We start from the raw sequence: 24,812 nt of genomic DNA, 5'->3' as shown, positions 1-24,812 counted from the left end.
CGCAAGGATATTTTGGCCTTGGAGGGAGTGCAGAGGAGGTTTACTTGGCTGTTACCAGAGTTGAGGGGGTTGAGCTATGAGGAGAGGCTGGATAAACTCGGCTTGTACTCGTTAGAGTTTAGAAGAATGAGGGGAGATCTCATTGAGACATATAAGATGATGAATGGGATGGATAGGATAGAGGTGGAGAGGCTCTTCCCGCTCAGAAAGGACAGTATGACTAGAGGGCACAGCCTCAAGATAAAGGGGGGGCGGTTTAGAATGGAGTTGAGGAGGAACTTCTTCACTCAAAGGGTGGTGAATCTCTGGAATTCTCTGCCCGTTGAAGTGGTGGAGGCTGCCTCGCTAAATATTTTTAAGACACGGGTTGATAGGTTTTTGATAGGCAAGGGGACTAAGGGTTATGGGGAGAGGGCGGGAATGTGGAACTGAGACACAACAGATCAGCCATGATCTTATTGAATGGCGGGGCAGGCTGGAGGGGCTAGATGGCCTACTCCTGCTCCTATTTCTTATGTTCTTATGTCATTGAACACACCCCTACCACTGCGAAACGTGTGTATCATTGGCACAGGAATGTCCAGAAAATCCTGCCCTTCATTTTGTCTTCATGGTAGAAGACACAAATTACCCCACAGAAATAATGATTAACCTAAGGACCAATAAGAGTAAAGAAATGAAGCTGATTTATATCGGCAAAGCGAAGTATTGGAGAAACTGAAGAAGAAATGCTGCTCAATTCTGACAAATCTTCAGGACCTCGGGTTTGAAAAAGGATGAATACATTGGGTGTGCTGAAAGTAAGCAGTCTATTAGACTTTGAAACTATAGTTTTAAATTTAGGTTAAATAATGTGGGTCATATGATCTGTTCTGCAGTCTGCCTGACATAGGCCTGGGTACTTTGATTGTTAGGGCCACAAATGCACAAGATATATTGCCCACATCCCACAAATTAATTTTAAAAATTCAGATCCCCAGACTGCAGCGCCAGACCTACTGACAAGGTGGACAGACTCTCCCACGTTTTCAGCTCTCGATACCCTCACAACAATGCTTACAGACATGAGAGAAAGAGCATTGCTGTGGGGAGGGGTGATGGAGATGGTGATGGAGTGGGGGGGGGGGGGGGAGGTGCGGAGATGAGAATTCCATGGATGTGGGGTTAAGGGGAGTGGGGCTTGGAGGCCCATGCCATTTGCTGCACAGCTTTACTGCATCATTGTTATGGGAGCTGGGAGAGACATAGGGTGGAATTTTCCCATCCCACCCGCAGTGGGAATTGGGGCATACCTTGCAAAGATTCATTGACCTCAGGGGGCGAGCATGGAGCGCAGCAGAGTACTGGGCTCAGGCATTTCTCTGAGTGCCAGATTGCTGGGAAGTTCCTTCCTCCACCTGCTGTGGATCTTCAGGTGTGAGGTGCTCACAGTGAATGATCCAGAAGTGTGCCTACTAGTTATTCCCTTGAGGTGTGAGTATCTGCGCTGGTGCCAGCTGCGACACCTCCTTGATGCTTATCTCTGAAATGTCTGCCTTAGAGCTGCTTGGGTCAGTGGTCTCCAGAGGGCACAGGATAGTCTGATTGACCTGCAAGGGAAGCAAGATGGCATTAGTACCATCACAGGGGCAGACTAATGGGAGAAACTTAACTCACTTGAGGCTTGAAACATGTCTGCTTGTGTTGAGGGTGCTCACTGTTGTCTTTTGCCCCCACCTCACCCTCTGCACAAGTGCAGTCCTGCTCCTTGCCAGCCAGCTCTCTCCTCAAAGGGTGTTAGGGTCTTCAGCTCAAGCATGACTACAGCAGGCTGTGCCCGCTCATGCCAGTTGTGCTCAATTTTGTCCTGTGATGAGACAGACAGGGAGAGTGTTGCCAGGAACCCTTCCAGGTCAGATGGTAATGAATGTGTGGGGGTTGAGTGGGAGCAGGGTTGTGAGGAGCAGATTATCTACTGGGACACCATGGGGAGTGGCAGAGGGGAGGTGCAGATGGAGGGTGGCATAACATGTGTTGGAATCCCGTGAGAGAGATATCACCGTGGACATGTCATAAGTGTGTTAAGGGGTGCCAGAGGAGACATGAAGAGGCAGACATCCTGGCTGCACAAAGAAGGATTTTCATCTTTTTTTGGTACTGTAGCCCTGCCCTCTTATAGAGCGAGCTGGCACTCAATATAGCGGTCACAGCTTCCCAGGTTGGGAATAATGACCTTGCTTGCTGGATGTCTGGCCGATCGCGGGTAGAGGAGGTCATGGGTCTGCTCATCACCATCCAGAAATTAGCGAGGGCTCCCTCCGTAAACAGAGGAGATGTCAGGGGTGAGACAGAGGAGATTCGGGTAAGTTTTTCACTCAGGGTGGTGAGTGAGTGGAATCGGCTGCCGTTGGTGGTGGTAGAGGTAAACTCGTTGGGGTTTTTTAAGAGACTTCTGGATGAGTACATGGGATTTAATGGGATTGAGAGTTAATAGATAAGCCTGGTAGGTATAGAACATAGAACATTACAGCACAGAACAGGCCCTTCGGCCCACGATGTTGCGCCGACCAGTTAAAAAACAATGACCCACTAACCTAAACCAATCCCTTTTCGTCCATAAACCTATCCACGGATCTCTTAAACGCCCCCAAACTAGGCGCATTTACAACCGCAGCAGGCAGGGCATTCCAATCCCTCACCACCCTCTGGGTAAAGGACATCCGTCCTATAACTAACTCCCCTTAATTTAAAGCCATGCCCCCTCGTGCTAGCTTTCTCCATCTGAGGAAAAAGGCTATCACTGTCCACCCTATCTAAACCTCTAATCATCTTATATGTTTCAATAAGATCCCCTCTTAGCCGCCTTCTTTCCAGCGAAAACAACCCCAAATCCCTCAGTCTCTCCTCATAGGACCTCCCCTCCATACCAGGCAACATCCTGGTAAACCTCCTCTGCACCCTTTCCAAAGCCTCCACATCCTTCCTGTAATGTGGGGACCAGAACTGCACACAGTACTCCAAGTGCGGCCGCACCAGAGTTGTGTACAGTTGCAACATGACGCTGCGACTCCTAAATTCAATCCCCCTACCAATAAACGCCAAGACATCGTATGCCTTCTTAACAACCCTATCTACTTGATTCCCAACTTTCAGGGATCTATGTACACATACACCTAGATCCCTCTGTTCATCCACACTATTCAAAGTCCTCCCGTTAGCCCTATACTCAACACATCTGTTATTCCTACCAAAGTGAATTACCTCACACTTCTCCGCATTAAATTCCATCTGCCACCTCTCGGCCCAGCTCTGCAACCTGTCCAAGTCTTCCTGCAAACTATGACACCCTTCCTCACAATCTACCACACCTCCGACTTTGGTGTCATCAGCAAATTTACTAATCCACCCAACTATACCCTCATCCAGATCATTAATAAAAATTACAAACAGCAGTGGCCCCAAAACAGATCCCTGAGGCACACCACTCGTAACCGAACTCCATGACGAATATTTACCATCAACCACCACCCTCTGCCTCCTATCTGCTAGCCAATTCCTGATCCAATTTCCTAGATTACCCTCAATCCCATACATCTGCATTTTCTGCAGAAGCCTACCATGGTGAACCTTATCAAACGCCTTACTAAAATCCATATATACCACATCAACTGCCTTACCCCCATCCACCTCTTTGGTCACTTTCTCAAAAAACTCAATAAGGTTAGTAAGGCACGACCTACCCGCTACAAAACCATGCTGACTATCTCCAATCAATTCATTACTCTCCAAATAACTATAAATCCTATCCCTAATAATTTTTTCTAAAACCTTGCCCACAACAGAAGTGAGACTCACCGGTCTATAATTCCCGGGGAAGTCTCTGTTCCCCTTCTTAAACAATGGGACAACATTCGCTAACCTCCAATCTTCCGGTACTATACCAGAGGCCAACGACGACCTGAAGATCAGAGCCAGAGGCTCTGCAATCACTTCTCTTGCCTCCCAGAGAATCCTAGGGTAAATCCCATCCGGACCAGGGGACTTATCTATTTTCAAACCCTCAAGAATATCCAGCACATCCTCCTTATCAACTGTAATACTGTCTATTCTACTCCCCTGCAACCCAGTGTCCTCCTCAGCTATATTCTTGTCCCCCTGCGTGAACACCGAAGAGAAATATTGGTTCAATGCCTCTCCAATCTCTTCCGGTTCCACACATAAGTTCCCTCTGCTGTCTATAACTGGCCCTAATCTTGCCCTAACCAACCTTCTGTTCTTGACATACCTATAGAACGCCTTAGGATTCTCCTTAATCCTATCAGCCAAAGTCTTCTCATGTCCTCTTTTAGCCCTTCTTAACTCACTCTTCAACTCCCTCCTAGCCAATCTAAAGTTTTCTAGTGCACTACCCGAGCCCTCAAGTCTCATCCGAACATAAGCCTCCTTTTTCTTTTTAACCAATGAATCAACTTTTTTAGTGCACCACGGTTCCCTAGCCCTACCAATTCCTCCTTGCCTGACAGGGACATACCTATCACGGACTCGCAGTAGCTGCTCCTTGAAAAAACTCCACATTTCGGACGTTCCCAGTCCCTGTAATCTCCTAGTCCAACCTATGCTTCCTAATTCTCTGCTAATGGCCTCATAATTACCCTTCCCCCAGCTAAAACTACTGACCCGAGGTTCATGCCTATCCCTTTCCATCACTAAGGTGAACGTAACCGAATTGTGGTCACTATCACCAAATAAGTATGGATATGATTGGCGCAACTTGTGGGCCGAAGGGCCTGTTTGTGCTGTGGTGTTCTATGTTCTGTAAAATGTGGTGCTGCCATTCTAGCAGCCATGCCCCCAACTGGACTTGGAACAAGTGCTAGGGAATATTGGGGAGACATTTAAAAGGAGCACCCCACTGATTACAGAGGTTAAATTTTCCTGGGGCGAATGAATCTGAGGTAAGTCACTATGAGTGAGGTGTGAAACACATGGGGAAAAAAATTTTTGTTAAAGAAGCTGAATATACGGCGGGTTTTCCCGCCATCGGCACTGGGGCAGCTCCTAGGTTTTCTTGCCGGGACCGACATTTTGAAAAAATATTGGAAAAGTTTGCCCTGAGACTCCCAAAGTCCAAGAAAGGTATTATCAGGTTGTAAACAGTTAAGCTGTAAACTGCCCATTTATTTCTAAGATGAAAAAATGTTGCAATGAATGTTAACTAATTAGTAATTCTGTCTAGATGAAGATAAATGCTTTTTACGTTATAAACAGCAAAGGAAATCATCATTGAAATCAGGTCACAGGTTTCCATAAAAGTCAGATATCTCAGACAGACAGAAGAGAAAGGATCTGCTTGGCTTTGTGAGCTACACCAAATGCAAGAGGGAGATGGTCTCTAGTCGAAGAGACGCACCTTATAGTCAAATTTGTACATTCAATTTGTATAATCTGGCAGATGCATCTGTAAAGAATCATTGGAACAAGCTTGACTGCTAGGGAGCATTATCGGAAATCTGTAAAAATGCATGACTCAGTTCTATACCCTTTCAAGGGAAAGTAAAGCCTTCCTGTAATTAAATAATCTGTTTCAATTTGTTCTCTGGTGTAACATCATTTGCCATTTTATTGCAGAAAAGCAATGTGTTGGTAGTTTCAAAATTTTTATTTTCCTGATTAACATGCTGTAGTTGTGTTCGGGGAAGTTAAAAAAGTATATGAGGGAGAAGGGAGTAGAGGATTATGCTGTTCAACAAGAAGTCTCACAACGCCAAGTTAAAGTCCAACAAGTTTATTGAGAATCACAAGCTTTCGGAGCACCGCTCCTTCATCAGGTGAGTGGCAAGGTAGGTTTCATAAACACAGCATCTAAAGACAAAGACACAATTGCAAAATAATGGTTGGAATGCGAGTCTTTTCAGATAATCAAGTCTTTAGAGGTTCAGAGAGTGTGAGTGGAAAGAGGGATAATCACAGGTTAAAGAGGTGTGAATTGGTTCAAGCCAGGACAGTTAGTAGGATTTAGCACAACCAGGCCAAATGGTGGGAGTTACATATAGTGTGACATGAACGTAAGATCCCGGTTGAGGCCATCCTCATGCATGCGGAACTTGGCTATCAGTTTCTGTTCGACGATTCAGCATTGTCGTGTGTCTTGAAAGCCGCCTTTGAGAACGTTTACCCAAAGATCGGAGGCTGAATGCCCTTGACTGCTGAAGTGTTCCCCAACTAGAAGGGAACACTCCTGCATGGTGACATGGCGAAGTCTCACAACATCAGGTTAAAGTCCAGCAAGTTATTTGGTAGCAAACGCCTCTAGAGTTCTGTTCACAAACTCCCACTCACCTGATTTGTGTCTTTATATATCCTGTTTGTGAATAGAACTTCCACTCACCTGATGAAGGAGCAGCCCTCTGAAAGCTTGTGCTACCAAATAAACCTGTTGGACTTTAACCTGATGTTGTGAGACTTCTTACTGTGTTTACCCCAGTCCAACGCCGGCATCTCCACATGGTGATTGCTGCACAGTGTTCGTTCATCCATTGTAGCGTCTGCATGGTTCAGCCAATGTACCATGCCGTGTTTGTGAAATCTATTTCTCCATTCACCTGATAAAGGAGCAGCCCTCTGAAAGCTTGTGATTCCAAATAAACTTGTTGGACTTTAACCTGGTGTTGTGAGACTTCTTACTATGCTCATCCCAGTCAAACACCAGCATCTCCGCATCATATGCTGTTCAAATTAGACAAAGAAAGATGGGAAGAGGCTCAAGTGGAACATAAATGCCAGCTGGTTGAACCAAGTGGCTGTCTCTGTGCTGTACATTATTAATGACTCAGTTCTTCACTTACCTCCCTTCCCTTTCTTTTGGTTCATTTTCTTGCATTGATTATTTTTTATGTAGTTATCGCTGCAAATAACTGCATACTACCTGAAATTCATGATTGTTATTTCTGACAAATTACGCCAGTATCTAAAGAAGAAAAGGTACCATGATTGCAGGACATGTTTTTGCATTGAAATAACATGCTTGCAAGTAGAAATAAAAATATATGAACTCTGACCAACTGACAGAAATCTAATGACACCTAAGATTCCTCGAATATGAAGCCCCTGTTTAAAAATTATATTCTATGTGTATCACTTTATATGGCACTTGCAAGCCATTCTTTCTGAATCTCATTGCATTGTACCTCATCGTATGACATTTCAAGAAGGAGCATTAGGGTCCTCATTCTCATAACCAACAGTGATAGTAATTCCTACTAAAGGAATTATTGCTTTCCTATACACCCCGCCTCTCCCCACAATTTCCCAAATCCCTCAATCTCCCGATTCAGCATTCTGAAGAGATTTTCCTCCACAACACTCAGGTTCACTCTGCAACCACCCCATCTTTCTAATAGAACACTACAGCAGAAACAGGCCCTTCGGCCCACAAGTTGTGCCGATCATATCCCTACCTACCAGGCCTATCTACAGCCCTCAATCCCATTAAATCCCATGTACTCATCCAGAAGTCTCTTAAAAGACCCCAACGAGTTCGCCTCCACCACCACCGACAGCAGCCGATTCCACTCACTCACCACCCTCTGAGTGAAAAACTTAACCCCGGACATCTCCTCTGTACCTACTCCCCAGCACCTTAAATCTGTGTCCTCTTGTAGTGACCATTTCAGCCCTGGGAAATAGCCTCCGAGAATCCACCCTATCTATACCTCTCAACATCTTATAAACCTCTATCAGGTCACCTCTCATCCTTTGTCTCTCTATGGAGAAAAGACCTAGCTCCGTCAACATATCCTCATAAGGCATGTCACCCAATCTAGACAACATCCTTGTAAATCTTCTCTGCACCCTTTCAATAGCTTCCACATCCTTCTTGGAGTGAGGCAACCAGAACCGCGCACAGTACTCCAAATGGGGTCTGACAAGGGTCTTATAAAGTTGCAGCATTATCTCCCAACTCCTAAACTCAATCCCTCGATTAATGAAGGCTAGTACACCATGCACCTTCTTGACCACATTCTCCACCTGTGAGGCCAATTTAAGAGTCCTATGGACCCAGCCCCCAAGGTCCTTCTGATCCTCTACACTGCTTAGAGTCCTACCCTTGAAATTATACTCCTTCATCCCATTGGACCTGTACTATACATTTATTCGTGTTGAAGTTTATCTGCCGCTTCTCTGCCCAGTCTTGCATCCTATCTATGTCTCACTGCAACTTCTGATATTCCTCCAGACTATCCACAACACCGCCAACCTTCGTGTCATTGGCAAACAAACCAACCTATCCCTCTACTTCCTCATCCAGGTCATTTATGAAAATGACAAACAGCAAGGGTCCTAGAACCTGCAAAACCTTTTTATGCAAGCGGAGAAGTTACAACACTTGACCTTTTACCTCCTCCCTTCTCACCTTCCAAAGACCCATATACACGTTCCAGGGAAAATCCATAAATTCAAATTCAGTGATTCATAATTTAGTATTTTTTATTTGCTGTTTACATTGTGGTTTCTTCAACTTGAGGATATGAAACACATGGTAGGTAACCATTTGCCTGTGCTAAGTCCTCAAGTGTAACCTCAAGCTTTCAGTCACATGTCATTTTAATCCTCCATCTTGCTCCCATTCTGATTTATCTGTCCTCAGTCTCCTGCCATGTTCCAAAGAAGCTCACCATAAGTTTGAGTAACAGCACCTCATCTTTCAGCCAGGCATTATGTAGTCTTCTGGACTCAACATTGAGGTCAACAACACCTCTCCCTCATTTTGTTTCCATTTACTCTTTTTTCTCTCCCGCTGTCTTGTTCTCTCCTATTTTCTTCTCTGCTTTGGGACAGCAACTAATCAGAATCATGTTATTTACACCTCCTCTAGACACATCTTCTATTCCTTGTCCCATTACTGCTCCTTTCAGTCTTGAACCATTGAAACCATTTGTCATTTAATCTCTCCCACCATCCACTATCACAGATTTTTCCTTTTGTTCTTTTTTCCATTCTCCTCCCAAAAACTTGTTATATTCCTAACTTTTTCTTGTTGTTATGAAAGTTCCTGAAACATTCACTCTGTTTCTCTCTATAGATTCTGCCAGATATGCAGAGTATTTCCAACATTTCTTATTTTTATTTCTGGCATCTACAGTATTTTGCTTCGATATATTAATAGAATCATGTTGGAATGATATTTTCTCCTAAGTGTCATTTTTGCAAGTGTTATTGAAGATTACATTTTCCTTTAAAGCAGTTTTTTCTTTTTGGGCTTTTCTTATTGGATTTTAGGATGAAGGACTTAATTTCTCAATTTAACTGTTAAAAGCCTCAGTGAAAACCACTGATTATGATGCATGAGAACTTTACCAGAATTTGGAATGTGCTTACCTTTTCATTAAATACTGGTATACATATCATATTTGAAGCCATTTTTGTATATAAGTCTATCTTTGTACACTCTGCAGTGCAACCTTGTTGACAGACATCTGCACGCTTTGAAGAAGATGGTGAAACATTATCAGTTTGGTTTTGTATCCTTTTGCTGTTGACAGTTCACTTATTTATGTTTCTATGCATTAAATGCGATTTGAAATATTGGAGGGGATTTTACGCCCCTGTTTTTGGTGGCGGGAATGGCAGAAGGAGCAGGGAATCGAAGGGGAGTCCCAAAACTACTTTTACATTGGCACGACTCCCCCCTGCCATACAAAGTCAGGAACCCAAGTTGAATTTATTTAAATATAACTAGCAAGCCTCCCTTATGGAATATCTCCACATGTACTTAATTCCCCCCTCACCTGAGTTCCAGATAGTTTTTTACAAAAAGGAACTGGCGAGCAGAACCAGCTGGGGATGCACAGGTGATTACACCCTTGAGAGGGGAGAGGGTCATGCCCTGACAGTATCCTGCCATTACCACCTGACACTGCCCCTGCTAGGGCATAGTGCTGGGAGGGCTTTTTAAGGCGGTTGAGTGTCTGTGGCGAGGGGGGATTTCCTTTTTTTCTTTTGTTTACATCGAGACATTAGGAGCCGAGGTTGTTGGTGGGGTGAGATTATTCAGAGCCTACCTGCAAGCATGACGTGGTGGAACCTGCCACCAGGACATTTTTCAGAGTGTTTACATATTTAGTGACAAATGCCAGCAGTGCTGCTAGCGGGCTACACACCTATTTTCTTCCCCAAGCTGACACTGAAGAAAAAGAGAAAATTCCATCCACAGTGTGACGTGGGAACAGGGATAGACAATTCAGCTCCTTAACCATGTTTCACCATTCACTCAGGTCCTCTGCACTTCATTTGTATTGATCAATCTGTGATACATCCCTACCTAAATAACAATTATCACTATGAGTCTCAAATCTTCTGAAATAATCCAGCTTCCTTAGGATTTTACGGTAAAGTTCAAAATGTCTACTACCTTTCATGTGAGGAAGTGCTTAGTTCCCATTTGAAGATTATATCCCCTTATTTGGATTGCCCCCACTGAAGGAAAGTTTATCCCATTTATCATGTTAATAGTTTATCTTGCAGATGGTACGGTGGTACAGTGGCCAGCACTGCTGCCTCACCCAGGATCTGGGATTAATTCCTGGATTGGATCACTGTCTGTGCGGAGTTTGCATGCTCTTCCAGTGTCTGTGTGGGTTTCCTCCAGGTGCTCTAGTTCCCTCCTGCACTCCAAAAGATGTGCTGGTTAGGTGCATTGGCCATGCTAAGTTCTCCCTCAGTGTGTACCCAAACCGGAGTGTGGTGACTCAAGGATTTTGACAGTAACTTCATTGCAGTGTTAATGTAAGCCTACATGTGACAATAATAAAGAAACTAAACACTATGCTTAATCAATCCACAAGCTTCTAAATTCATATGAGAAACATTCTGTTGCCTTTCTGATTACTTTTTTTGTAGCTTTTGCTGATTTACCTTTATCAAAACCAAATGAATAACCTTAACGTGCCCATGTTGAACTTCATTTCTGTAGTTCTGATATGAGAGGAATGGAGTTGGTGGTTAGAGAACACTGTGATGGGGACCAAAGACAATAGGAGTGATCTTAGCAGAATTTGTCAATGTCAAGCTGAGTTTAAAAACTTGCATGTGACTCTTCAGTTGCACAGACCGGTTTTCTTTCCAAATTTTGAGCATCCCTAAAGAAAATAAATGAGTGGTTGTTATTTACATTGGGCTCTAGGAGTCTAGCAGGGCAGGGACTCCTAGAGCCAGCAACAGCTTCCATAGAGATCGGGACACCATCTTTAGAGGGCGTCCCAATAGAAAAAATAAGAATTAAACTGCCCCCTTGCCTTCCGACCACAATCATCACCGGCATTTCTTCCAACCCTGCCACCCGGCAATCATTGCTGGCGTTTCCTCCAGTGCCACCACAATCTGACAATCAGTGGCACTTTAACCCCTCAAAGACTGCTCTCCATTCTCTCCCCCCACCAGACATAAATGAACCCCAAATGGGGCTCCCACTAAGGCTCATCATTTTTGCAGAATTTGGAAGAAAGCCATATGATTATCTGGCTATGGCTGGTTATATAAAAATGGAATGAGTTAAGAGTAGTCTGACCCAGCTGGACAACTTTGGCAAGACCTTCCAGGATGTTGGTGTGGTTAATTGTATCATAGAATCCTTACAATGCAGAAGGGTGCAAATTGGCCCACTGATCCTGCATGGACGATAATCCTACCTACCCTTATCCCCGTAGTCCCACGTATTTACCCTGCTAATCCCTCTGACACTAACTGGCAATTTAGCATGGGCAATCAACTTAACCCACACATCTTTGAGTGTGGAAGGAAACTGGAGCATCTGGAAGAAACCCATGCAGACACGGAAAGTATTGAAGGCCTCTCCTTCTGGTAGTGTGGCAACCAGAATTGAACACTGTATTCCAAGTGTGGCCTAACTAAGGTTCTATGAAGCTGCAACACAACTTGCCAATTTTTAAACTCAATACCCAGACCGATGAAGGTAAGCATGCCGTATGCCTTCTTGACTACCTTCTCCACCTGCATTGCCACTTTCAGTAACGTGTACCTGTACACCCAGATCCCTGTGCCTATCAATACTCTTAAGGGTTCTGCCTTAAGAGTTTTGATATTCTTTCAGAAAGGCAAGATCTTGCTTTCACGTAGAACCCTACAGTGCAAAAAGAGGCCCTTTGGCCCATCGAGACTGCACTGAACACAATCCCACCCAGGCCCTATCCCCATATCCCTACATATTATACTCACTAATTGCTCTAACCTACGCATCCCTGGACACTAAAGGGCAATTTCTTAGCACGGCCAATCAACCTAACCCGCACATCTTTGGACTGTGGGAGGAAACCGGAGTACCTGGAGGAAACCCACGCAGACACAAGGAGAATGTGCAACCTCCACACAGACAGTGACCCAAGCCGGGAATCAAACCTAGGACCCTAGAGCTGTGAAGCAACAGTGCTAACCACTGTGCTACCGTGTCGCCCATAACCAGCAGAATTTCGCAAAACCAGGGAGAGAAAGAGAGACTCTTCAAGTCTGATGTCCACTCCCTTCTGAACTAAAACACTGCTGACAGTCAAAACAGAAAATGAAATCTTGAATTCCCTAGGAAGAAAAAAAACCTGACAAGAACCCATGACCTTCCTCCTAACAATGCAGGGCCATAAAATCAATCCCAGAGTAAACACAAACAAACACCCAATTAAGCAGTAATAAAATGACTCCAATAGACAGCCCGGCAACGATGAGAAAAACAAATCGAAAAAAAAATTACTTACAACTGATTAAAACAGACATTTAAAGGTACACTAATGTCACAGGAGAGAGAAATGGAGTTACTGTTTTGAGTCAGTATGACTTCTTCAAATGTGATGGATTATATAAGAGTGGGTGGAGCAGCTGGAGAACAATAGAAGCTCATTGATAGGTGACCGGTAGGAGAGATTGCAACAAAGATATATAGGGCATGAGGCAGCGAAAGCTGTCATGGCAGTGTGAAGGGCTGTGGAAGATGATGATAGTAATGTTAAGGTAAGATTGCAGCATGTGTTAATGGGAGAACAAAGGTCAGCGCTCAGTAAAAGGACAACTTATGAACAAGTGACAGGTGGTCCAGTGGGGGTAGGGATGTTGCTGAGTTGAAATGGCACATGATAAAAATCTTGGTGTTATGCAAGCGGACTGTGTTTCAAATATATTATCAAGTTTTAGTGCCTTAACTTTCTGTCAAAAAGCCAATTAAAGACTTGGTTCAAGTCTTTAAAATTCTCAATATTTGTGCAGAAAAGGTCAGAGATCAGGATGACTACATAGAGCCAATATGTGATATCCTCAAATTGTGTGGGTAAGTGATTGTCTTTCATTGCTACATCCTGGTCATTGAAAGGCTCAAATGGATTTGGTGATACAGACGTTTATACCTGGAGATAGATTTGCAATAACTTCTCCAACCATCAAATTATTAAATGTGCAGATTTTAAAATAATGTAGATTTCATTTAGTATTTAAATTTAGTATTAAATTTAGGATTTACTAACAAAGATTTGAAATAATGCCATTTGACATTTTCATTAATTATTTAGACAAATTGAATTTGTTCTTTGTTCTTTGAACATTTCTTAAATTTGCAGCTGGCATGAAAATGTGCAAAGGGCTGAGTAATATACTCCCAGTTTATATGCTGGGCGCTGACGTAGAGAAATTAGAGGAGTGGGTCCATATTTGAGAATAAAGGCCCCAGTTGATAGAAAATAGTCAAAAAAGACTATACCATTTGTGATCCTTAGTGTAGCCAGTGAGCAAAACAACAAATATGACTGACAACAGATTAGGTGGACTTCAAGAAATAGAAGTTCCACGTAGAATTTGGGCAGTTAAAAGCTAAAAGTCAGCAGCCAAAAACATGTCTTTTCTAAGCTGAATTAGCACAGCTTGAAAAGCCAAAATGTTCAACTGGAATGCAGGAAAAACAATAATTAATACTTAAACTGTCTACTATACTGTAGGAGGTGTACTGGTAACGTCACTGGGCTAGTAATCCAGAGGCCTAGGCTAATGCTCTGCGGATTTGGGTTCAAATTCCACTGTGGCAGCTGATGAAATTTAAACTAAATTAACTCATCTGGGATTGAAAGTTAGCTTCAGTAATAATGACCATGCCAGGGACCCCAGTTCAATTCTGGTCTTGGATGACTGTCTGTGTGGAGTTTTCACATTCTCCCTGTGCCTGCATGGGTATTCTCTAGATGATCTGGTTTCCTCCCACTCTCGAAAGATGTGTGAGTTAGGTGGATTGGCCATGCTAAAATTGCTCCATAGTGTCAGGGGAATAAATATGTGGGGTTGCAGGGATAGGGCCTGGAATGGATTGTGATCAGTGCATGATGAGCTGAATGGCCTCTTCGCTGTAGAGATTCTATGATTCTAGTAATGTGCTTGGCTCTGAAATGCCCTAGCATGCCACTCAATTCAAGGGCAAATTAGGGATGGGCAACAAATGTTAGTCTTACAGTGATTAACAAAATAAAAATAACAAAAGTTAAAATGTATTTGAAGAACTTGTTTAAAGTGAAAACAAGATGGAAAACAGATATTGCCACATGGTCCAATTACATTATGACTGCTCATTATGAGTTGTAACCACTCTAAACATAAATGCATGTAATATAGTAATTTAGAATAAAAATGTGAACATCAGAAATATAAGCATGGTTATTTTTTAGTAGCGTACACCAAATATAAGAAAGCCAATGATTTTCTCAGATCCATTAGTGGCATCTACTTATAATGTGGAAAATTGCCCAGGTATGACCTCATCCAAAAAGCGTAAAAAATTAAATCTGACCAATTACTCTTTGCTGTCAATCATCAGCAAGGTGATGGAAGGTCAGAGTCATTGACAGTGATGTCAAGCAAAACTTATTCAGCAATAAGTAGTGTTTAATTACGTATTGCCAGGATCAATTGGCTCCATACCTCAAAGTGACCTTGGTGAAAGTTTGGACTTGGTGAAAAGAAAAACTGTAGCCAAAAGCACGAAATTTTATGGTGTATAACTCACTTCCTTACCAAAGCCTGTCCAACTACCAGAAGACCCAAGTGCAAAGTGTGATGGAATACTCTCCACTTGACTAAATGAGTGCTGCTCCCACAACATTCAAAAAGATCAACACCATCCAAGAGAAAGCAGCCTGTTTGATCAGCAGCTGATGCACCAGTTTAAACATTCACTTCCTCCACAAATGATGCGCAGCAGCAGCACTTCAGCCAAAACTACTTCAGCAGCACCTTTCAAGCCTGTGACCTCTACTATCTAGAACAAGGGCAGCAGACACTTGCTCACACCAGCAGCTGCATGTTGCTCCCCAAGTCAGTCACTATCCTGGCATGAGCTATATCACCATTCCTTCACTGTCACTGGGCCAAAATCATTAAACTCCCTTCCGACCAATAGATGTATCTGCAGCAGGCCGACTGCAACAGTTCAAGAAGGCAGCTCACCACTACCTTCTCAGGAACGTTTAGAGATGGACAACAAATACTGGCCTTCCAGCGATGCTCGTAGCCTATGATTGATTTTTTTTTAAAGGGATATTTACAATACAAGAAGCTTTCTGAAGGTTTTACAGTGTAAAAAATATTTAATAAAGCATAAGTAGTGATGTTTGCATATTCTGAATTTTAAGTTTATAAAGAATATTATCTGGCATCACTCTTGTTTTTATCAGCTTACCTTTTTTAATGGAGAAGTCACCTGATGAGTCGAACTTTACTCAAGTTGTATCTGAGTCTATTTCACAAATGGGTATGTTAATATCATATTTGTATGGTTCAAAAAGTGATAAATTTTCAAAGGTTTTACGCAAAAAAAACTATAGAACAGTACTAATGTAAAAATCTACATTTGTTTTTTGTATGGTGGTATATTTTAAATATCTAAATAAATAGTATGAATAGCAGGAACAAAAAAAATCTAGTTTTCATTTTGATTTTTCTACATACTAAACTTTTTCTTTATTGTATAATATTTCTGTCCCTGGAGTGTATCCAGGACAGATGTTGCTAATTACTTGACATTGGCGCTCTATAACTTGAAACAAAATGCAAATTTGTGAATTTGTGATTGTTTTGATCGTCCCCATTCCTTCATTTGGCAAATTTCTTTGCCTCCCTTTCCAACTAGCATTAGAAATATGATGACAGCCTAATTAAATGTTTGCTGTTAAGTTCTAATGTAGAATTCATGGGATAGATCTTTGTCTTTACTATACAGAATGCAGGAAGGAAAACTTGGTAGGATGTGTTGTATGTCCTTTTACAAAATGCGCTGAATTTTAAATTGATTAATTTCAGGAGAAGAAATATCAGACAGGTTCTATTATGAATTAGATGTAGCACAGAATTAGGACATTCATTCCAAGAGATTCATGTCAGTATTTAAGTTGCATATGTACATCCACTATCATTCTTCATTACACCCCATTCACAGATCCTTCAACTTTTTTCACCTCCATGTGGTTATCTTGGTTTCCCCTTGAATACATCTGTGCCACACACCTCAACTACTCCCTATGACAGGAGTTCCATATTCTGCTACATTGTATGACTTTCTACACCAGAATTGTATTTCTGAGTTCTCTCAGGTGATGTTTAACATCCAAGCAGTTATGGAACAAATTTGAGCCATTATATTTAAGAAGTGATGCTTTGAAAATGAAAGGAGTAAAACTTTTGTAAATCAGGAATAGAATATATGTACACTTTGGTGGGTACAGATGACATTTGATACTAATGCCTTTACTGCTAATGTTGTTTAAATTTCCTGTGATAAATAATTGAGTTTGTAAGAGTTTGGGGTATCTTACCAAGCAATTCACATTATTCCCTTGGTGCATTTCTAAAAACCTGACGAGGAACTTTTGCTTAAATCCTTTCTAATATTTAAAACATTGAAACTAAGCACAATCATTTGAGTTCAGAGTTGAATTTAGCAGTAAAGAAAAGGGCTGTATTGCAACCAATGATCTTCATCAATCTCTAACAGGTTACTTATTGAGAGTACCCAGTGCAAAGGTCCGATTACAAATCTGTGACTCCATAATGAGACTGTATTCCAAAGAACCACTCCAAAAGGAAATTGCAGGTATTCTGGTATAATTTAGACACTACACACTCTTTTTGCTATATTTAATTCAGCTTTTGCCAAAAATGTATTTAATGAGAATAAATTTTCCTTGAATTTTCTGTCGTTTTAATTGGATGCAAACTAATTATTTTCAAAAGTTTTTTTTTGTCATTCAGACCTCCTTTCAATTAACACAACTGTTTTCAGAATATTATCCAACGAGTAAGAGCTACAATATGCGAATGATTGAAGAGAGTGGTGTGGTAGAAACCCTAGTTATGGGGCTTACTCTAGTTGAAAGCCAACCAGAGATAAAGATATGGATAATCCAGACCTTACAGTGTCTTTCACATTCATCTGGTAGGTATTGACTCAATTTTTTTGAGTATATTTTGATTTATAATAACTTATTCCAATTTCTGTTAACTTTTTGAACAAAGAACAAGTAACAATACAGCACAGGAATAGACTCTTCAGCCCTCCAAACCTGCACCGATCACATTTACCTGTCTCAACAAACTGCTTATATCCCTCTATTCCCCATTTGTTCATATGTCTATCAAGATAAGTCTTAAATGTGGCCAATGCAACTGCCTCAACCACCTCACTTGGCAGTGCGTTCCAAGTCCCCACCACCCTCTGTGTAAAAAAAACTTGTGATGTGGGTATGCCGGCGTTGGACTGGCGTAAACACAGTAAAAAGTCTGACAACACCAGGTTTTAGTCCAACCTATTTATTTGATAATATACCCACAAGCTTTCAAGGGGACTGCCTCTTCGTCAGGTGAAATGACCTGACGAAGAGGCAGTCCCCTCGAAAGCTTGTGGGTATATTATCAAATAAATAGGTTGGACTAAAACCTGGTGTTGTCAGACTTTTTACTAAAAAAAACTTCCCCCACACATCTCCACTGAACCTTTCCCCCCCTTATCTTGAACTTGTGCTCCCTTCTAATTGTCATTTCTGCCCTGGGAAAAAACTTCCAACTGTTCACCCTATCTATACCTCTCATAATTTTATAACCTTCTATCAGGTCGTCCCTCAACCTTTGACTTTCCAGGGAGAACAATCCCAGTTTATTCAATCTCTCCTCATAGGTAAATTATTGAATGAAAATGCAAAACGTCTACAAAATTTTAATGTATGTACGAATGTCATTATTGTGGCTATGACAGATTGACTATAAAGCAGATATTGAGCATCAGATATTGTATGGAAAGCATTGTTGTCCCTATTTTGTAAGCACCTGGGACAACTGTAAATCAGTAAGTGCAATGGGAAAAGCTGGATCAACCTGTATGCAAGATGTAATTTTCCAATATTTAAAGCTCATATTAAAGTTTGGGCAATGGCGTTAATGCTTGTTTGTATTTTTCCCATCCCTAATTACCCTTAAGAAAATGAGTCGCCTTCATGAATCACTGCAGTCCATGTGATGTGGGTATGCTCAGAGCACTTTTGACAACAGTTTGGTACAACTGACTGGTTTGCTCAGCCATTCCAAAGGGCAGTTGACAGTGGGTCTGGAATCATGTCTGGAACATTCTGACCATTCACCCTACTGGGATATTTTGGTCTTGCCAAATGTGCACCATAGTTGCAGGTTTCCTGGTAGCGAGAGGTGTGTTCAATGAGAAACACCGTTGACAATGGTGGGACCAGAAGATTGTGCCGTTGGCCAGTGGTGGCCCAGCTCCGCTGCTGTGAAACACATGGCAAGTTGGTCAGTAAATCTTATCCAACGTGTAGGTCAGACTTGGTAAGAATGGCAGATTTTCTCCCTGAAGTTCATTAGTGAACTAGATGGGTTTTAATCACAATCCAACAGTTTCATGATTATTAATCATGAGATTAGGGGATTTTCACAGTAACCTCATTGTAGTATTAATGTAAGTCTACTTGTGACACTGATAGATAAACTTTAACTTTAGTATTTTGTTCTGGATTTATGAATTGAATTTAAATTTCCCCAGTTGTCATGAGACAAACATACAAACGGCACAGCACTGTAGCACTGTGGTTAGCACTGCTGCTTCACAGTTCCAGGGACCTGGGCTCGATTCCCGGCTTGGGTGACTGACTGTGCAGTGTTTGCACATTCTCCTCATGTCTGTGTGGGTTTCCTCCAGGTGCTCTGGTTTCCTCCCACAGTCCAAAGATGTGCAGGTCAGGTTGAATGGCCATGCTAAGATTGCCGTCCTGAGATGCATAGGTTAGAGGGATTAGCGGGTAAATGTGTAGGGATATGGGTGTACGGCCTGGATGGGATTGTGGTCGGTGCAGACTTGATGGTCCAGATGGCCTCTTTCTGCACTATATGGTTTCTATGATTCTATGAAACAAGGAGCGGGGTAGGCCATTCAACCCCCTGAGTCTACTACCATCCCCCTTAATTCTTAAACATTGGATAAGGTCATGGGAGCCGAATAGATGACAGCTGCAATCCAAAGATATGCTCTATAGCAAGCTTGCTATAGAGCATGAGAACAACAGGAAGCCTGTGTAATACAATTATGGGCTGGATTCTCCAACCTTATCCACGGCTGCAATTTTATGTCCCAGCAGGTGTGAACAGAGATTTGGCTGAGTACCTAGTTCTCTGTTCTCGCTGACGATGGCACATACAAGACCAGAGAATTCCAGCCAATATATTTTGTTATTATTTTAATTTTATAGTTGCAGAGCATTGCTGGCTAGGCCAGCAATTCTTGCCGTTCCTTAATTGTCCTTGAAAAGGTGGTGGTGAGACACCTTCTTGAATTGCTGCAGTCTGTGTGGTGTAAGTACATTCACAGTGCTGTTCGGAAGTGAGTTCCAGGATTCTAACCCAGTGATTGTGAAGTTATGGTGATATAGTCCTAAGTTAGATGCCATGTGGCTTAGAGGGAAATTTGTAGATGTTGGGGTCCCATGCATCTGCTGCCCTTGCCCTTCTAGATGGTAGAGTTCACATGGGTCTGGAAGGTGCTGTTGAAGGAGTGGTTCATGCAATGCACTGTGTGTTGGTGGTGAACAAAGAAAATTACAGCACAGTGTTAGCGCGAGTGGGCAAAACGACCACTACAGACTCAGGGTGAAGTTCAATAACAGCACAGCTTTATTTTCTTTTTACATCAACAGAGAAGCACAGTCAGGACATACAATCGGACTGTCCCGAAAGTGTTCTAAAGACTCCCCACAACGGGCTATAGTTATACCTGAATTTCACGTTTCAAATGCTAATCTTTTATTTACAGTATTTGACTTCAGCAATCCTGTTTTGATGTTTTCAAGTATTGGAGCAATTGTTTTAAGTGTGTGTTAATCATTTTTGTCTGGTTGATTATCAATGGTCTAGAATCTCTGGGGTTTGAACTATAGGTGTGTTATTGATCTCAAGAGTTTTGAGGGGCCAGGGACGCTTCCTTAACTGTGTTAATTTTAGGTGTCTCCATGGGTTGTTTGACTGGTTTAGAAGTGCTGATTTTGATGGGGTGGGGATGTGTTCTTTAATTTAGTTCCTGTATGTGCCATCCTGTCCAATTTCCCTTATGTGCTAGCCCTCATTTGCATTCTAAAAGCATGCTCTTGCCTACTGATCAGTGTCTGTTACTTTGTGATTTTAGTGGAGGGCTCTGAGGATAACTTTAGTTTGCTTCCATTTTGTGTGCCCAATTTCATAAAATTTGTTGTCTGATAACAACAGGAACAGGCTCTTCGGCCCTCCAAGCCTGCACCATCCATGCTAACTAAAACCCCCCTATCTTCCGGGGACCATACCCCTCTATTCCCATCCTATTCATGTATTTGTCAAGACGCCCCTTAAAAGTCACTACCGTATCTACTTCCACTACCTCCCCCGGCAACAAGTTCCAGACACCCACCATCTGTGTAAACAATTTGCCTCGTATATCTCCTTTAAACCTTGCCCCTCGTACCTTAAACCTGTGCCCCTTAGAAAATGACTCTTCCAATCTAGGAAAAAGCCTCTGACTATCCAATCTGTTGATGCCTCTTCATAATCTTTTGGACTTCTATCATCCCTTAACCTTCATTGTTCCAGTGAGAAGGTAGTGAATGTTGAAGGTGGTGAATTAGGTGCCTGCAGGCTGCTTTGTCTTTGATGGTATAAAGCTTTTTGAGTGTAGTTGGAGCTGTACTCATCCAGACAAGTGGAAAGCATTCCATCACACTCTTGATTTGAGCCCTATAAGTGGTGGACACATTTTAGGAAGTCAGGAGATTGTTATTCACCACAGAATTCCCAGCCTCTGACTCACTGTAATAGCCACAGTATCTAAATGGCTGCTCCAGTTAAGTTTATGGTCAACAGTGACACCTAGGGTGCTGATGAAGGGGGGCGGTTTCAGCAATAATAATTCCATTTAATGTCAAGATAGATAGCTGGATTCTCTTTTGTTGGAGATGCTTATTACCTGGCACTTGTATGGTGTGTATGTTACTCGCTTCTTATCAACCTTGGCTTGAATGTTGTTCAAATCATGCTCGAGTCAGTTGGTAAATGAGACTTCAAGTTGATTGGGACTGGAGTTGTTGAATGGGAAATCTTTACTGCTGATTCAGCTGCTGGAGACAATAACTAATTTAAAACATTGGCCTCGATCTTCTATTTGGAGTAGTGGAGAACATTCAGCTGTTCACTGTTGTTGAGTATCAGGACTTATAAGAAACCCCAACACACAAAAACATGTGCAACAGTTACATAGAAACTTCAAATGGAGCAAAGAGACATGGTCCCCAGACACCTCCATGGATTCCTCCAACATTTTAATTTGTCAATGAAATTGTCTCTGCCATCAGAGACTTGCACCAGACGCTCTGACATTTATAACAGAATGCTTAGAATTTTTAATCACAGACCTTTGAAATGATTCACAACAAAAATACTTTGGGAATAACTTTTCCATATACAGTAAGTACTTAGAAGTAAACTTGCGGAATGATCCCTACTCCACCTCGTTATTTCCACCTCACATCACCCCAACTTCCACCCAATCACTCCAGCTCTCTGATCCTAGGATATGTGATTATGGATAGATTTTAGGATTAAGGGTTTCTCATATTATTACAACCATCCTTGTTGTGGAGTTCCATGTGTCCAGTGGAGGACACATGAACACTGTGCTTCATGTATGCCAGATGCATTCTCATGCCCCTGCAAAGTTCACTCAGTATTATCCACTGGCGCTACTGCATCACCATCAGTGATAGGGGTGCTGCCCTGGTGTCATGCCCCTGCAAAGTTCACTCAGTATCATCCACTGGCGCTATTGCATCACCATCAGTGATAGGGGTGCTGCCCTGGTGTCCTGCCAATTTTAAGGCCTCATGCACCATGAGGTCAGGATATAGTATCCTTCTGCCAGTCTTAGCCCTTCCCTTTGTGTTAGGCGCTGTCTTCTCCTGCAGGCATATGAAAAAACACAGGGTGGGAATTTCTAGCCCAGCCTGTCAGCAGGAGATTCTGATTGTGCAAAAGTCAAAAGACCTTTGGCTGCTTGTTGCATTCTCCACAACAGAACCCACCATCCCAAGTCTGGAAAATTCAGTGCTTAGTTTTTCACAAAGTTAAGCACAACACCTGTACCCTATCCTGGTCATGATGTGGATATGCTGGTGTTGGACTGGGGTAAACACAGGTGTTGTCAGACGTTTTACTGTGTTTACCCCTATCCTGGTGGCAGGCTGGCAGCCCATAATGGGTCACATAAATGCCTCTGGCACTTAGCTACCCCTCTTGAGAGAGAGAGAGTTTATAGAGGTCAGCAATGACAAGCAGACACCTCTCACCAGTATTGGTGGTGATGCGTTCTACACTGACTCTTCAGCTGGAAAGCCAGGAAATCCCACCATCCAAAAAATCCTGGCCATAAAGTACTTAGGTGCATCGCACTTTGTGCTATGTGTATAACCATCCATGGCATGAAACTTTTCCATTTAATTAATACTGATGAACCCAGGTGTCTCACTGTGGCTACTATAGTGAAGTATCCAATGGACTATGCTCAGGCTGACATAGTTCATTCATTTTTGATGAAAGAACATCTGAAGGCAGATCTCTTAATTAAATAGACATCCAAGAAAATAAATGGCTGATGATCACCATTCTTTCCAGCTATTTGTTTCCTGATTTAGGTCATTGTGGATATTAAGTTGAACATGACATGTTAACCAATAAAAATTAAAAGGTGGTGCAATGCTAAAATTATACTCAACATTAAAACCTAAAAGTAACCAGGACTTTTTTCATGCATTTGAAACTTATCTATATTAAGTTAATTGAATTGTCTGTTGTAATACTCATTATTAACTTATTATTACATTTGATGTGTCTGTCTGATTCCAGCTATGAACTGTAACCTGATGTTGAATGCACAGGCAGCAAGTAAAATCTGCCGCATCCTAAATGATCCAGATCCATCTGGCCAACTTTTGTTTCGGTCATCTGAGATCCTATGGAACTTAATAGAACTGGCCTCTAAGAAGGAACTTGTTGATCAGCTGAGTGATTTTGAATGTATCAAGTGAGTGTTCAAAATAATCACACTAAGCAAAATAAGTTATTGAAGTATATTTCTGTTGGTAACTGAAATATAATTTATTCAGTAATCAGGATGTGTTTGTTCAAGTTTCGAAGGCCCAATTTTCTAACTAAGGTTGGAACCTCTGGTTCTGATCCTGCTCAGGAAAAGAGATACCCACTTACCTTCCTCCAATTTTTCTGGGAATTCTCCTGATGGAGGATCCTTTCAAAAGGACCTCAGAAGGAAACCTTGGATATAGAAATCTGTGTTGAAGTTACACCCCATCTTACAGCCATATTCTGGCAGTTGAAGGGTTGAAAATCTTTTATGAAAAGCAATGGAGAGAAAGTAAGTGGGTAGGATGGCTGAGACAAGGGGATAGAGAGTGGTAAGTGGGTAAGCAGGTTAGGATGGTTAAGGTAAGTTGGTAAGGAGCTAGGATGGGTCAGGGCAATGTCAATGAGTAAGGGGGCAAAGTTGGTGAGAGGGTCAGGGGTTAAGGAGTGTTAAAGTGGGCAGTTGGATACTGAGTTCAGGTCAAATCAGAAGGATGTTGGAGGTATTCGACAGGTAAATGGGAGAGTAGGATAGGGAGATTAGATCAGATGGGTCTGGGTGGAGTCACTGGAGTAAGGCCTGATCACATCAGGTGGGGGGAGTTGCAGGGGTGTTGGAGGCAGGTGGAAGGTGATGAGCTGAAGTCAGGTCAAGTGTTTTTGGGTGTAGGGAGCAGTCGGATCAGAATTGGGAGATAGGCGGTGAGGTTGATCATGGGGGAGTGGGCTGGAACAGAGGTTGAATTGAAGGGAGTTGTGTATCAGGGAAGAAGTTGAGTGTGGGAGTTTGTTGTCAAGTCAGGGATGTAGTTGGATGGTTGAGGGATGGTTCAGAGCCTGTCAGTTATATAGATACCCAGGAATTAGGCTAGAATTCTTCTGTCTTCAATTTCCTGGGTAACTTTAGGGATGATGTGGAGATGCCGGCGTTGGACTGGGGTAAACACAGTAGGAAGTCTCACAACACCAGGTTAAAGTCCAACAGGACTATTTGGTAATAAACGCCACTAGCTTTTGGAACAGTGTTTAACCTGGTGTTGTGAGACTTCTTACTAACTTCAGGGAGGTAACTTGGAACTGTCTGAAGTCTCCGACTCCAACTCAAAGTTGAAGACATTTTAGAAGAGTCCAAGGGAACAGGA

At 42.3% G+C, this 24,812-nt stretch overlaps 1 protein-coding gene across 3 annotated transcripts in view; it reads left to right on the top strand.

The window, feature by feature from the left end:
* cfap69 (cilia and flagella associated protein 69) overlaps positions 1–24,812 on the top strand; it is a 95,461-nt gene that overhangs the window by 6,358 nt on the left and 64,291 nt on the right. For 2 of the 3 annotated variants that reach the window (XM_080210727.1, XM_080210719.1), the window contains exons 3-8: positions 9,435–9,500; positions 13,200–13,309; positions 15,693–15,769; positions 17,009–17,107; positions 17,297–17,449; positions 23,437–23,614. In XM_080210727.1, the coding sequence (XP_080066853.1) occupies positions 9,435–9,500; positions 13,200–13,309; positions 15,693–15,769; positions 17,009–17,107; positions 17,297–17,449; positions 23,437–23,614 (683 nt within the window). Of the gene's footprint in view, positions 1–9,434; positions 9,501–13,199; positions 13,310–15,692; positions 15,770–17,008; positions 17,108–17,265; positions 17,450–23,436; positions 23,615–24,812 lie in introns of those variants that run through there. The other variant, XM_080210734.1, reaches the window with a different exon arrangement.

The sequence above is a fragment of the Carcharhinus amblyrhynchos genome, chromosome 2 (genome assembly GCF_965287045.1).
Source record: "Carcharhinus amblyrhynchos chromosome 2, sCarAmb.v2.hapA, whole genome shotgun sequence".
Classification (NCBI taxonomy): Eukaryota; Metazoa; Chordata; class Chondrichthyes; order Carcharhiniformes; family Carcharhinidae; genus Carcharhinus; species Carcharhinus amblyrhynchos.
The sequence above is the reverse complement of the archived record's forward strand: the minus strand, read 5'-3'. Positions and strand labels throughout refer to the sequence as shown.